Source organism: Aulostomus chinensis, chromosome 20, assembly GCF_037954235.1.
Source record: "Aulostomus chinensis isolate RoL2024-O1b breed Wild chromosome 20, RoL_Achi_v1.0, whole genome shotgun sequence".
In the NCBI taxonomy this organism is placed as follows: domain Eukaryota; kingdom Metazoa; phylum Chordata; class Actinopteri; order Syngnathiformes; family Aulostomidae; genus Aulostomus; species Aulostomus chinensis.
The window spans coordinates 2,371,666-2,386,082 of NC_141339.1; the positions used below are offsets into that span (position 1 = coordinate 2,371,666).

The 14,417-nt window shown below is 48.0% G+C and overlaps 2 protein-coding genes across 2 annotated transcripts; one reads left to right on the plus strand and one right to left on the minus strand.

The window, feature by feature from the left end:
- The first annotated feature begins 1,276 nt into the window (after positions 1–1,276).
- On the plus strand, positions 1,277–9,488 carry psmc6 (proteasome 26S subunit, ATPase 6). Its single transcript, XM_086190560.1, has 14 exons — positions 1,277–1,434; positions 1,991–2,070; positions 3,357–3,396; positions 3,482–3,534; positions 3,909–3,976; positions 4,624–4,738; positions 5,081–5,168; positions 5,401–5,462; positions 5,541–5,664; positions 7,461–7,522; positions 7,872–7,992; positions 8,072–8,152; positions 8,927–8,998; positions 9,088–9,488. The coding sequence occupies exons 1-14, from the start codon at positions 1,350–1,352 to the stop codon at positions 9,204–9,206; spliced, it is 1,170 nt and encodes a 389-aa protein (XP_086046686.1). The 5' UTR covers positions 1,277–1,349; the 3' UTR covers positions 9,207–9,488.
- Positions 9,156–14,379, minus strand: cgrrf1 (cell growth regulator with ring finger domain 1). The gene is made up of 6 exons (XM_086190569.1): positions 14,173–14,379; positions 13,161–13,297; positions 12,908–13,085; positions 12,342–12,489; positions 11,582–11,689; positions 9,156–11,293 (listed from the first exon to the last, which is right to left on the minus strand). The coding sequence occupies exons 1-6, from the start codon at positions 14,274–14,276 to the stop codon at positions 10,949–10,951; spliced, it is 1,020 nt and encodes a 339-aa protein (XP_086046695.1). The 5' UTR covers positions 14,277–14,379; the 3' UTR covers positions 9,156–10,948.
- Between the last annotated feature and the right edge of the window lie 38 nt (positions 14,380–14,417).

Here is a 14,417-nt window from a genome sequence, read left to right on the forward strand (position 1 = left end):
AGGCCTGACATGACTATAAATGATCCCAGACCTCAGGCCAGTGTTTACATCTGTGTCTGACTCCGACTCAGTTTACACAGGGGCAGGCTTCCAAGGAACGCCGTTATCCTCTGCGCTGATGATGTGCACCTGGGAAATATAAAATCCCACGGTGACTTTTCAATCATATGATTTTTGGGAAAAGAGCAATCATTTGATGAAGAAGAATCTGTGTCACTATGCAGTTCAGACTTAGGGGCTGACCTATAAGGGATTAGGTAACAGTGCATGAGGCGGCTTCTCTGTGGTGCTTGGTACTAAAGCCTCAACGCCCTCTGATGGAAGGAACAGGCCAGGCCCAATAAATGTGTGTGTGTGTATATACATATATACACACACACATATATATATATACATACACACATATATATGTGTGTGTATCCATCCATCATCATCTTCCGCTTATTCCTACACATTAAGGGTCGCGGGGGGGTGGAGCCTAACCCAGCATCAACGGGCGAGAGGCGGGGTTCACCCTGGACAGGTCGCCAGTCCATCACAGGGCCAACATACAGAGACGAACAACCATTCACACTCACATTCATACCTACGGTCAATTTAGAGAATCAATCAGCCTCGTCCCCTCTTGATGTTTTTGGACTGTGGAGGAAGCTGGAGTACCAGAGAGAACCCAGCAGGAACAGGGAGAACATGGAGACTCCACACAGAAAGATCCCGTGCCCGAGCCGGGACTCGAACCCGGAACCTTCTTGCTGTGTGCTGACCACTGCACCACCGTGCAGCCCTTATATGTGTATATGTATATGTATATATGTGTGTATGTATATATGTGTGTATGTATATGTATATATGTGTGTATGTATATATATGTGTGTGTGTATATATGTGTGTATGTGTATATATATATATATATGTGTGTGTGTGTGTGTGTGTATATATATGTGTATGTATATATGTGTGTGTGTATATATATGTGTGTATGTATATATATATATGTCTGTTTGTGTGTATATTTGTGTGTATGTATATATGTGTGTGTGTAATATAATGTAGTGTAATGTAGTATGTAATAATTCCACCTAATAAAAAGAGTCAACTCCTTCCACAGATTATTGGAAAAGGTGTTTCTCTATGAGATTTCCTGTCACCAAATTGGAATTCAACGTTTTGCAACTCTTGATTCGTGGGGGAACCTTTAAGGAAACATCTCTTGGTTTACTATTGATCGGGAATTCGTGTGGGAACACCCAGACCTTTTCCAAACGATCCAAATTAACATGCGTCCAGGTTGCGAGCCGAGTGCCAAAGCTTAGGTGACGCCTCCGCTACCCAGAATTCAGCGGGGCATCATGGCGGATACCAGGGAGAAGGCGCTGCAAGACTACAGGAAAAAATTGCTGGAACACAAAGAAGTTGATGGGCGATTAAAAGAACGTAAGAGGCTGTTTGACTTGAACCTTCGCACTATGGCAGAAGTACATGTTATTTTTTAATGTAGTCGGATCACCTGTGCTCTGCTGTCAGTGGCAGCTAGCTGGCTGGCGCGCTAGCCGGCTAGCTAGTGCTTTGTCATGCACCGGGCACCCCTGTAGAACTCAACGGTAGTAGTTGGAGATGCTAGCGGGGCTAACGAGAACTAGACACCTATTTGGACCGAGTAGTTAATTGGAGAATTACTCCGAAAAGGACGGTAAACCGTAACCCGCGGTGGTTCTAGGATGATTAACGCATTGTGTTTCGTTTCGATTGCTGTCGTTTATTTCCAGAGCAATAAGCTAGCGTTAAGCTAATGTAATACGGCAAACGCTAACGTCACTGATGCTAACGTACGGGCAAGAACACAATTTGAGTGACAGTATAGAATTTAAATCTAAGAATGTTTGAATTTTGATCGTGAGCTTGTGTTTAGAAGCAATATTGCGAGTAATAAGAGTCTAATATGATAATATGAGCTAAAATCCTCGGTGTCGTGTTGTTTGTTGTTGTCCAGTCAGGGAACAACTGAGAGAACAAACCAAACAGTATGAGAAGTCAGAGAACGACCTCAAGGCTCTGCAGAGTGTCGGCCAGGTAAGCATCTCGGTGTCTCTGTGTGTATTTTTAGCAGTGGGTGATGACGTTTATTCACAGTTTATGATGAGAGTGCCAGCGAATTCACTTCAAGTCTCCCAGAGTTCAGAATCCTTGTGTTTTGCCGGACTGTGGTTTCAGACAAGCCAGCTGTGGAGCTGATGACGACTTCCTTTAAACCCTGATGACTCTTTTTTTTTTTTTTTCCTTCTTCTTTGTAGATCTTCTGAGGTTGAAGAGCAATTTTATAAACCGCACAAGCAGTGGTTCTGACTTTTGACCTGGTGGTCGCTGAGTAAACAATTATTGATTCATAAATGAAATGACAGTACATCATTTTTGTGTTTAGATAACCGTCGCTGCTGCACAGACAACGCGGCCTCATGAATCCCCCACTGTGGTTCCACGGTGTGTGCACCTGTGAATAGGACCGCACACGTCAGTTCACCCACAATCACACAACCTGTCAGACACAAGGCAGCATATCTGTTCATTGACTGTGTCTGCAGTCCGGACTGACTGGCTCGGTCCGCATCTGGACCTGGGGCCAGAGTTTGAGAAGCCGTGGAGTAGACCACTGGGACAAGTTAAACTATAGCAGATGGTGGCTGTGGCCGTCCAGTATGTTCGTGAATAACTACATGTATGTTGTGTGTTGGAGCGAGATGGCGGGGCCGAGGTCTGTGGCCGGCTGTGCGACGTGTACTGTAGTTCAGTTTGAAGCCGTCTATGATACAGAAACCTCTATCGTGTGTCACAAAGAAGCTGCAGGGCTGCTTTACAGCAGTATTTCACCTGGTTAAGAAATACTCGTTTCCTCGTTGGTGTTTTCTGTTCAAACCTCAAACGTTGTTTATCGGATGTTTCTGTGGCCTGAGTCGTGTTTGTGTCCGTGTTCTTCTCACTCCTGACACTTCAGCTGCTCAGTGTCACTCATAAACGAGACAGGGACTCATTTGTGTTTTGTCACCTGATTAACGACAACAACCGTGGGGTGGAGTTAATTTCTAATCATGTTTTCGTAGAATTTACTGTAAACATGCTTGATCAGGATATGAGACGATCTATAATGGGATCTGTATTGCACAGCAGTAGTTGGTGAGTTAAGGTTGATGAAAAAGGCAAAATTAGAAAAAAAACTTGCTCAGTTTTGTGTTTGTGTGCTTTCATGAGGTGGAATTTCCCTTTTTTGTGTAATTGCATGGAAAACTTTTGTGATACCAGAATTAAAGTGGAACGCACCTAGACGGCCGATCCTCACCACATCTGTGCTGCTTTCCCCTTAGATTGTTGGAGAAGTGCTGAAACAGCTGACGGAGGAGAAATGTAAGCCGCCTTGCATGCATATCCCACATTTACATGCCGGCTCTGTCAGACATGTGATGCTAACATGCTTGTTCTTTAATTCCAGTCATTGTCAAGGCTACCAATGGCCCCCGATACGTGGTTGGGTGCCGCAGACAGGTAGGGGCCTTTAATGGATCACCGTCTCGGGTCTCTGAGCCATGGCACAACCGATAGGTCTGACCAACATGAATAAATCTACCTTGATATCATGTGACCAAGCGAATTCGAAAATTGCCAAAGTTCTTTGGTGTATTGAGGCTCAATGCAAAATTTGTATTTGTCAGAACTGAGTTCTGCTGGACTTGATTTCCTGCTCTTTATTGTGGGCGGGGTTGTAAGTGCTGGATCAGTGGAGGTCATACAATATTCCATTTTTGTACGGTCTTGATGTCAGCAGCTGAACCGCTGTCATGTCTCTGATTGGCCCATTCTGCGTCTTGGTAACCTGAGCAGTGTCCACTGGGATCTGAATGTGATATTGTACATTCTAGTTGGACAAGTCGCAGCTGAAGCCCGGCACCAGAGTGGCCCTGGACATGACCACGCTCACTATAATGAGGTAGGCTGCTCACCGTCACCACTGAGAAGAGGTCACACGACATCACGGGCTGGCAGGGGTGTAGCGGGACGGGTGTACATGGGCGGGGCTTCTGTGCTGCTGGGGAGGAGAGCGATGGCCTCATTAACTGAAATGAGCTGAACGCTGAAAAGCGTTCAAACCAGAGGAAGAGGTGGTGTGGGTGTTAAAAGGCGGCGCGCCCACAGTTGTTGTGGCTGACAGGATGCATCCACCCTCCACCCTCAGCACAAGCCGGTCACAGGAGTTGCCTGGGACGAGTTTCCTCACCACGTGTTGGGCTTGTTGATCGTCCTTGCTTGTGTGATGATGTGCTTTGAGGAAGAATATTGTTAGCATGTTTGAGGCCATCTTAATTACTGGTAGTTAACAGGAGGAATGCTGCTTTGTAGCGGAATCATCTGCAAACGCTTAAGGGTTTTGTGGCCTGTTAACGTCTCCCAGTGTTGACCTACATTGTCCTCGCCACCTTAATATCAAGAGTGTGGCGCCGTGACTCAGATGTTAACAGCTACACCCGAAGGTTCGAATGTGCAGTTAGAAATGAGTGAAACTGAGTGAACACAGTGGGTGGTGTGTGTGTGTGTGTGCGCGCGCGCTCAGTGTGGTTTCCATGTTCTTTCACTCAGGTACCTGCCCAGAGAGGTGGACCCATTGGTGTACAACATGTCCCACGAGGACCCGGGCAGCGTCTCCTACTCTGAGATCGGGGGATTGTCCGAACAGATCCGTGAGCTGAGAGAGGTATGACCACACGTGAACAATCGCATCCTACAAGGCAGTCAGGCTTTATTTCTACCGTCAAATATTTTCGCTCTCCTAATTGACGGTTGCAGGACAACCAGCAGGAGATACGGCGTAACTGCCTGGTTACAATAAACACCTGCCTCTAATTGTGGTTTGTCTGCTTTTTGCAGGCAAGTTCATGATCTTTCCAGTAGAAACACCAGCGAATGTTTGAGTTCAGACTTTCCTGTGATTGAGGCTTTGTGTCCGGTGATGGAGCCCAGACGCACTGTGGTCTGATCCCGAGTTGTAGATGACCTGGTGATTTTTCTCCACTACTGTTGTGATTTGATGGATCAGGTGATTGAGCTGCCGCTGACCAACCCCGAGCTCTTCCAGAGGGTGGGCATCATTCCCCCCAAAGGCTGCCTGCTCTATGGACCTCCAGGTGGGTGGACCACTGCAGGCCTCCTCCATTCAGAGTTAAATTCAAAATCAGCCGTCTTTATTCAAGCACACCACAAATGAATGGCAGTCACACGTGCACATCCCACTATTAGGTACAAAAATACATACATTTTGTTTAACAAACTGTCTGAGTAGCTCAGAGGGGTAATGGGTTTTGAAGTCTCCGGGGAGCTGCTGGCCTGTTGAGTGACGAGAGGTTGTTTCTGGAGCAGGCACGGGGAAAACTCTTCTGGCCAGAGCAGTGGCGAGTCAGCTAGACTGCAACTTCCTCAAGGTGGGTGTCAGTGTCACCTATAGGGCCAACTGCCACACTACAGCACAGTCTGGTATCTTATGTGTGTGCATGCTGCAGGTGGTGTCCAGCTCCATCGTAGACAAGTACATCGGTGAGAGTGCCAGGCTGATCAGAGAGATGTTCAACTACGCCAGGGACCATCAGCCCTGCATCATCTTCATGGATGAGATCGATGCCATCGGTGAGTGGCGCTGATGTCCTGGGAGGCTTAAGTCTCAGTTTACAGATAATAACCAGGGCTGGGATTTTTCTGGATTTTGATGGCTTTTTCAACCTTAAAATGATGCTCTCGTGAATCACGCAAATCCATTTTTTTGGGGGGGGGGGGGCGTTGCACGGCCAGGTGTGTTAAACAAACCAGTGGAAATCATCTTGATGTAGCCGCCCGTATCTGCCTGACATATGAACGTGATCATTCCGGGTACTGTGATACGTTTTCAACCCTAGATGCAATGATCCTTAGGCCCACGTCATGCTGGCAGCTCCAGGCAGGAGCCGGCCCTCCACAAGACCACAGACCTAAGACAGACAAGCCTGGAAGGACCGCTCACCTGTTGTCAATTCATGTCTTGCCGCAAGCAGGCCAGTGGATGAAAGCAGAGCTCCAACCAAAGAGCCTGCAGTCTTTGCAGAACAAATCTGATGTTTTAGCCTGTAGGAATTGTGGACGTCTGGGGCGAACTGTTTCTTTTTAAGATGAAGCAGACATTGGAAAAAGAGAGATGATAGTGGAGTTCCTACTTTAATGTAGTATGCTCCTACTAGCAAAGTACATTCTAGTCTACCCCTGACATGACCTAGTAAATTACAAAACAACGTCCATCCATCCATTTTCTTCCTCGTTAAGGGTGGTGGGGGTGGAGCCTATCCCAGCAGCCTTCCCCCTGGACAGGTCACCAGTCCATGGCAGGGCCAACACATAGAGACAGACAACCATTGGCTCTCCCAGCCACGCCTACGGTCAATTTAGAGTCTGGATTAACCTGGTCCCCTCTTGATGTCTTTGGACTGTGGAGGAAGCTGGAGTACCAGAGAGAACCCAGCAGGAACAGGGAGAACATGGAGACTCACCCAGAAAGACCCCGTGCTGCAGCCGGGGCTCCACCCACAACCTTCTTGATGGGGGGCCACAGTGAGGACCACTGCTCCACCGGGCCGCCCCACTAAACAACATAAAAAAATATAAATAGATTTAAAATTGGGGGTAACTTATGGTTTGGATGGTTGTTGAACGAAGGTGTGGCTGAGATGAGCGTCTCTCTCGTGCTCGTTAACTCACACTGGCTATTTGCTCTGTCCTTCTCTTTTTCACTTTCTCTCCCTCTCTCTCTCTCACTGATGAGAAGCTCCCCCACTTTATAACGTTGTTGATATGTGATGTCAACAAACTGACATGAAGGGATGAATCCTGCAACATCTTCTATGTCACATGTCTGAGATGCATAAACCCACACTAGTGTGCCAGGTGACCAATCAGCTGTCAGCAGGATGCTCCTTTCTGCTCCCCTCTGCTCCTCCCTGCTCCCGTCTGATTCCCTCTGCTCCTTCTTGATTCCCTCTGCTGCTCTCTGCTCCCCTCTGCTCCTCCCTGGTCCCCTCTGCTCCTCCCTGGTCCTCTCTGCTCCTCCCTGGTCCTCTCTGCTCCACCCTGCTGCTCTCTGCTCCACCCTGCTGCTCTCCTCTGGTCTGCTGGTACTGCGTTAGACACAATGACACCTGGTCGTGTACATCACTTGTCGTCCAGCTCCACTTGCATGTGTCCAGCTGAGATGAATAACATGGATCTGGAGTTGGTGTCACTGGTGCTCGCCTGCTGTAGGTCGCTAAAGGCACATGATGAACCAAGTACATGTCTGACATAAGAGAACAATGAAGTGGAATGAAACAGAACAAAGTCTAACCTGTGGAGGGAGACTGAGGATGAGACATCCTGATAGTTACATGTGGTAATGACCTCTGGCTGTGTTGCTCCTGCAGGTGGGAGGCGTTTCTCTGAGGGAACCTCTGCTGACAGAGAGATCCAAAGGACTCTGATGGAGGTAACTGACACACTTAAGTGGACGTGACCTTCACTGCTGTGTGCATGATGTTGTGAGTGATGCGTTCACTCCTCCTGTCAGACAGTTAGCATCTCCATGCCCACGGTTGGTCTGACACCGGGGACCAGTGGGGTAATGCAGTGCTGGTAAATGCAGTTGAGGCTGGAACAGATGAATCATTACCACAGCTATAGGACGACATTCCAGATGAAGCAGTCGTCTCAAACGAGCAGTCGGCCACTGTAGGCGTGGACCTGTGTGTCAGTCTGGAGGCAAATGGCGGTTGAGGGTTTCTGCAGGGGCGGGTCACCATCGATAGTTGAAGCAGTGTCTTCTGTTTGTCGGGCAGTTGCTGAACCAGATGGACGGCTTTGACACGCTGCACAGAGTCAAGATGATCATGGCCACTAACAGACCGGACACTCTGGACCCAGCCCTGCTGCGACCTGGCAGACTGGACCGCAAAATCCGTAAGTTCTGCACCCTGTCCCGTCCCACGTCTGTCTGAAGTATCGCTGCGACTCCGTTAACGTCGTCCTCTTCCTCTAGACATCGAGCTGCCCAACGAACAAGCTCGCCTGGACATCCTCAAGATCCACTCCAGCCCCATCACTAAGCACGGAGAAATAGGTTTGATCCACAGCTTTAGTCCAGCAGATTCTATGTGCATCGTACTCCTGCTGAAAGAATTCAGTTAGAGCTTTGCAAAGCAGGTTGAAGTTTCAGCTCACGATTGAGCTCAGCTTTACTGATGTGGTTCTTCCTTTTTATGTCTCTTTTTGAGGAGAAAAAGGCAATACAAGGCCACTGAGCTACGTTCTCAGCACCAGCAGCAGACAGGCACTCGTCACGTCAAACTAAAGAAACCTTCCAGTTGGGTGCTCAGTCATGTGACACCCGCTGAGCCAAGTCACTCACACTTGTCTGCGTTCCTTCACTGTCGCCCCAAACTGGAAGGGTTTTTTTTTTTTCTAGCTCAGGTGTTCGTGGGTTACTGAGCACACGGCTGGATGAAGACGAGGTGGATCATAACGAACTGATGCGTTTGGACAGTTTCCATGTTGTTAGCAAACAATCGCAGTTAGCGTAGAGCCTAATACGCGTGGCGCGCTCTTTCAATAGGGTAAAGGGGTGACGGATTGCTGTAAGATGGAGGATTCACTTCACTGACGTCAGGCCCTCAGTGAGACTTAATTTTCAAGTGTGTTTTTTTGTAAGGAGTTGTAGTATTTACGGTAACCCTCTGCAGTGCTCATGTTAGCATGTACCAGTGGAGACGGTCTTGGCTGTTCACCATACAGATGATGAAAACACTGGACGCCAGCGTGTCTACAGCACCCAACCCTCTCATCTGTGTCGGATTGCCAGCGTTGCTCAAGCCTCTTGTGCCTGTTTGGTTTTTAGATTTTGAAGCCATTGTGAAGCTGTCGGACGGTTTCAACGGAGCCGATCTGAGAAACGTGTGCACAGAAGCAGGTTGGGCCCGAAGCGGATCGTTGGCTTGATCACATTCCTCTCCATCTGTGTACGCGAGCAGCTTCATGTGTGTGTGTGTTTGTCTCCAGGTTTGTTCGCCATTCGCTCGGACCGGGAGTACGTCACCCAGGAGGACTTCATGAAAGCTGTGAGAAAGGTGGCCGACTCCAAGAAGCTGGAGTCCAAGTTGGACTACAAGCCTGTATAAATTCATGTCTTTTTCTCTACCTGACTTTTTTCATTTCATTTTCATGGATTTGCTGTGTTGTATGCCTTTATGTTTATGGGAAGCAACATTAGAAAAAGTAAATTGTCCATTCAGTTGCCACCAAGTGACTTTGACTCACAAAACTGATTCCACTTGTTCGTCCGACCTGCCTCTGTATTTACACTGGTTCTAGGAGGCTGGTCACCGCTGGTGTCCCATACAACTGTAAAAACAAAACCTTCATATACTTCAATAAAAATATCTGAAATCCCTTTTTTTTAATGAATGACCTTCATTCATTCATTTCTCTGATTTCTTCCTGTTCAGTGTGACGGTGTCTCTGGGAAAGTTGAGTGCAAAACTGATTAAACAGATGAAATAAAAATCCTAATGTAAGAGGGGAACGGCTCACAGAAGGTTCCCTCACTCAGCTCTTCCAGATGCTTCCAGGTGTTGAGTGACATTTAAGCCTGTTTTGTACATGCGACCGTCATCAGTGACAAACATGTTCTGGTCATCTTAGGGAATAGTTCGCCAAGAAAAAGCATTTAGACGCTCTAGATTGGAGCAACACCTGGATTGGGTTTACACCTTTTTTGAGCGACGCCTGAAGCAAGTGTGTGTTGGACCATCGATGTCGTATGTAAGAAACTAGCAGCCACACTGGAGTAATTCAACATTTTGAGGTAGAAACTGAGCTGCATTGGCCTTGTCAGCGTCACGTTTCGTGAACGTCGTCCGTCACCTGAGGTAATGTTGGTGGATCTCTGCACCATCGCACCTCTGAAACCCCTCCCAAACTAAAAGAATCTGCTGATGAGAGATGAGGGTGCCAAAGCTTCTGACAATTATCCAAACGACAGTGGCTGATAGTCTTTATGGCGGCATTAAGAGGCACTCGTGACCCAGTTCAGTTACGACCTTCAGCCTTCGGAGAAGAATGAAAGATTCAGGAAGAACTCAGCCACTAAATGCAGAGTTTCTTGAAGTGCAAGCAGCGGCGTGTGTAGTCACTCATGAAAATGTGCATGTTAAATTTTTTAATTCTCCCTCGTGATGCATACTGAAAAGAAAGTGCTAATTTGGGGGGGGGGGGGGGTCTGGTTGTCATCAAGCTACACGACAGCTGTCCCTCTGTGTCAGGACCCACTGGCGTGCTCCCTAAGTCTTCTTCATTCCCACAGATTCAGATCAACGATGAGGTTAACAACACTGCGCTGGTCCTGTAAAAGTGAGGTCAAATAAAACTAAAATCCTGCTCTAAACACCCTTAAAATAAACATACATACATAATCTGTACATGAGAATTCAACAAAGTCTTTGTCTACATTCTTTAGAAACATAACAACACTTCTCAGCAGCTTCTGCAGACACGTGCAGTGTGTCTGGAGGTATTCTGATCCATCCTGCTTGAACAAGCTCTACACACACACACACACACACACACACACACACACTCAGTGCTGCAAGCACAACTCGGCACTCATACGTCAACTGCTGTGTAGAGGTGAGTCAGAAATATGGATGGTGGTTTTCAAATCCACCAAAAAGACCAACAGATGTTGGAATCAGAATGAGATGAAAGCGTAGCTGCTGAGAGACTTTCCTCCCAGGAGAAACCACAGCTACTCCTGGCTTCCATTCATAAACCATGAACATGCTATTGGCTCTATAACCTGTCCAATAATCTCTGCTGATATTCACTTGCAGGGTCTTGGGATCATTTTGCAATGGCGGCTGGTTTATCTCTGAACAATAACTTGTCGTGCGTGGAGTCGTTCTGCAGCAGCAGGCCCCCGCGTCAGGACGAAGGACTCCAGGACGAAGGCCCTACAGATGGGGCAGTGCTGGAAGTGAGACACGCAGTTGTCACACACACACGCGTGTCTGCAGGGCAGCAGCACTCGGTTCACCGCTGCATTCTGACACACCACACAGTCTCTGCCCCTCCCCTCCGACCAGTCGTCCTCCTCCAGCTCTGGCTCCGCCCTACCAGCCTCCTCCTCGATGAGTTCACTGGGACAGGGACTCTGGTCTGGCTCAGGCTGCCCAGATGCCCCCCCACTGTTGGCTGACATGAAGAGAGGCTGCAGAGATAGAAGACGTGGCATTCAATTGACATTTTGACCAGTGAGTGACATCAAGAACTTTTGAGTTGCATCATGGGGAATGTAGGCTCCAGTCCTTTACCACTTCAGAGTCCCGCAGCTTCTGCTGGGTCAGTTGGGACCTTTGTGACGTGAGCCATTACCACTTATGTCAGCAGCAACTCTGAGCGAGCCAACCTGTCGTGATGTTTCTGATGTCCAACTGCAGGCAGCCATACTGTACTATTTAGCAGCGACATTTGGGGGAGCAACCAAAACGTGACCCACCTTTAACTCATACATGTTCCCCTGAGAGGTGAGAAGGTACTGAAAGAGGATCCGGGCCGAGAGGCTGTACTTGTCATCTGGCACATGAATGACTGTCACACTGGCCACCTGACAGAGAAAAGACAGGATCATTTGTTTCTTTAAACCTGGCTGAGATGTGTCGGTACGACCTTCTGCGAAGGCCAATCCGAGGTTCAGCTTAGAAATGCATTCCATTGGCTCCTGGGGAAAAAAGGCATCTCAGTTCAAATCTCAAACACTCAAGTCAAGCAAAAGAAGCCCTTCAGACCAACGGAGCAAAGTCAACGTGATGGTTTTCTCCATGCTCCTGAACCCTGGTGACTCCTGGCTCCACTGTGTGTGCAGGTGATGTGGATGTGATAAACCGTGGTTATTGACACTTACAGGCAATGCTGCTACATGGCTGATGTGAACATCAGAACTGGCTAAATTATATACGGCTGACACGATGTGGTGTACAATCAATTTCTGTCTGATGTGTCTGCTCATCACAGCTTGTGTTATAAAAGAAATTTAATTGAGCAATTGGCCTTGTTTGAAAAAAATGGCTGTGGATATTTTTTGTTCTTATAGTTCATGATCCCCTCTACTGCTCCAATTAAATACAAGTTCAGAGAGTGAGCTGGTGTACTGGGAGTGAACACGCACACAGAGTGACAGCCCAGGCCGATGTCCAGCCCCTGGCCCTGAGCTGATGCCCGTGAGTAGATGACGCCACTCTGGAACAAGATGAACTCACAATGTTGTACGTGTCCCTGGAGTCTGGCTCTGCCAGTGTCAGCACAGCCACCACAGGATAGCGTTCCCTTGGTAACGGGCCAAAATCTGTGATGCCCCGATGAGCTGGAATCTGTGTACGACGCTCCTCTCGGTCGTCGCTGCCAATACTGGGAGAGTGAGGTCAAGGAGCTGAGCAGCTGATGGAGGAACAGCACACAGTCACTTAGCCGAAGGTCGAGGGTAACGTCAAACGTCTGAGACAGCGAACACACACACCGAGTGCACAGAAGGGTGGAGCGACACTGACTTGAGACCTGGAGGTTTATATTTTGGTCACTGCTATCTTGATTTTAGCGGTTGGAGATAAGGAAGAGGATGAGAGGGTAGGGTGGAGCATCTCTATCCTGATACTGTCTGCTGTAAGACCCACCAAGAATGAGGCCATGTTCTAGTTGACAGCTAACCCTGCTTGACCTGTACCCGCATGAGTACCGTGCTGTGTCACCACAGACGTGAAACGGATGATCAAGGCTGCTGACTCTGAATGTAAACTGAGTTCAGAAATCAAGTGTGTGTGAAGGATACTAGAAGCTCTGGCAGTGATTGTACAAGAGCTGCAGGGCATCCTGGAACTGTTGGGGGGTGCGGAGTCTCAGACCATCCTGGTGAGCCTGCAGAGCTCGCTGCAGAGCGCTGACCTCACAGCCCCAGAAACAGCTGAGGACACAGGGCTCCAGGCAGAGAGGTTTCACTGTTGCGCCATCTGCAAGAGAGTGTGAGTCCTGTTATCCGGGTTACCAAACATTCTGGTATTTGCTCAACGCGAGACTGGTCTCACCTGTGACAGACACTGGCCCTGAGCCCATCTCCAAGGCAAAAGGATTGGTCACCTGAACCATTTGTTTTTCTGGGGTTGGTAGGATGGACTCCGTCTCATCTGTGCTGCGTAAAATCACCGGGACGTCAAACCCAAACCTGCGAGACATGAAGCAGCAGTCAAAGAGCAGGTTTTACCTCTTTTCTTCTGACCCAACAATATAAATGAGATGTGAACACAAATATAATCTGGAGTAGAGATGATATCGTCTGCTCTTTAGCCGGTTCATGACAGCAGGGTTAGCTGTAGCACGGTCTGAGATGCTCCTGCTGCAGTCCTGCATGTTCAAAGGGCGCTTCTATGACTGCAGCAGCTCATTAATCACTGAGGCTACAACTGTTCCATTTCGATAGACTCGGTAGTTACAGTCCATCTCTGCCCTGTAGCAAAGTAGGGCTGAGCAACTACATCTCCTTTCACGACATTTCTATTCTCAATACCACAGGAATATTTTGATACAATTCTGGAACAACACTGCATGAAATGTGAACTGCTTGCTAGTGAACCGGCTGATATGTGACCATGTCTCTCAGATACGAGCCATACTGCCAGACTCATCCCCTGATGGAGTGTCCCTGTATTCATTTGTTTCTTTTTCCTCAATTATACGTTTGTTATTATTTATTGTCATTTGTCTTCGATTAATTCTCATTCATGGAGTGAAACCTGATCTTGCTCTCTCACTTAACTGGTCTGGTCATTCTCTAATGTTCACGTAAGTTAAAATAACAGCCCTGAAATATCTGACTCCCAACATGGGATCCTGAAGGCGGCCGAGCGAATTTATTCAGGCGTCCCCCTCCAACGTTTATGTTTGGTGCTTCAGAAGCCATGAGTTGGAGTCCATTGAGAGAAGCCGGAATCTCACTGCAAACGTGACGGACGAGGCTGTTGAAACGTGATGGGTAACAATAATATAACAGTGGTGCTGCGACGATAGCTAAGCTAAGCTAATTTGGCTAATATCACTTACCAGCCGAGCACCATGGCGGCGGTAACAACGAAACACAAAGAAACCACACTGATGTAGAACAGTGGGGAGTACTCATACAATGTCACTAAGAAAACAGCTGCCATTTCCTACGATTTATTCCACAGAGCTTTGAAAAACACTCGCATAGACACTCGCAAGAACGCCATGACAGTTCCCAGGCAACTGGTACAACCGGGTACGGTGGCCCGACAGGTCCAATAACCCCAGTGGCCTTTTTTTTTCGA

What these genes read in the sequence shown, in the direction of transcription:
- psmc6 (XM_086190560.1), top strand. Translation starts at nt 1,350, where the DNA reads ATGGCGGATACCAGGGAGAAGGCGCTGCAAGACTACAGGAAAAAATTG. An exon ending in ACCACGCTCACTATAATGAG is followed by an intron (nt 3,977 to 4,623) that starts GTAGGCTGCTCA and finishes TCTTTCACTCAG; the next exon opens with GTACCTGCCCAGAGAGGTGG. An exon ending in AAACGTGTGCACAGAAGCAG is followed by an intron (nt 8,999 to 9,087) that starts GTTGGGCCCGAA and finishes GTTTGTCTCCAG; the next exon opens with GTTTGTTCGCCATTCGCTCG.
- cgrrf1 (XM_086190569.1), bottom strand. Translation starts at nt 14,276, where the DNA reads ATGGCAGCTGTTTTCTTAGTGACATTGTATGAGTACTCCCCACTGTTC. An exon ending in GCCGCCATGGTGCTCGGCTG is followed by an intron (nt 13,298 to 14,172) that starts GTAAGTGATATT and finishes CATGTCTCGCAG; the next exon opens with GTTTGGGTTTGACGTCCCGG. An exon ending in CCAGGGACACGTACAACATT is followed by an intron (nt 11,690 to 12,341) that starts GTGAGTTCATCT and finishes TTTCTCTGTCAG; the next exon opens with GTGGCCAGTGTGACAGTCAT.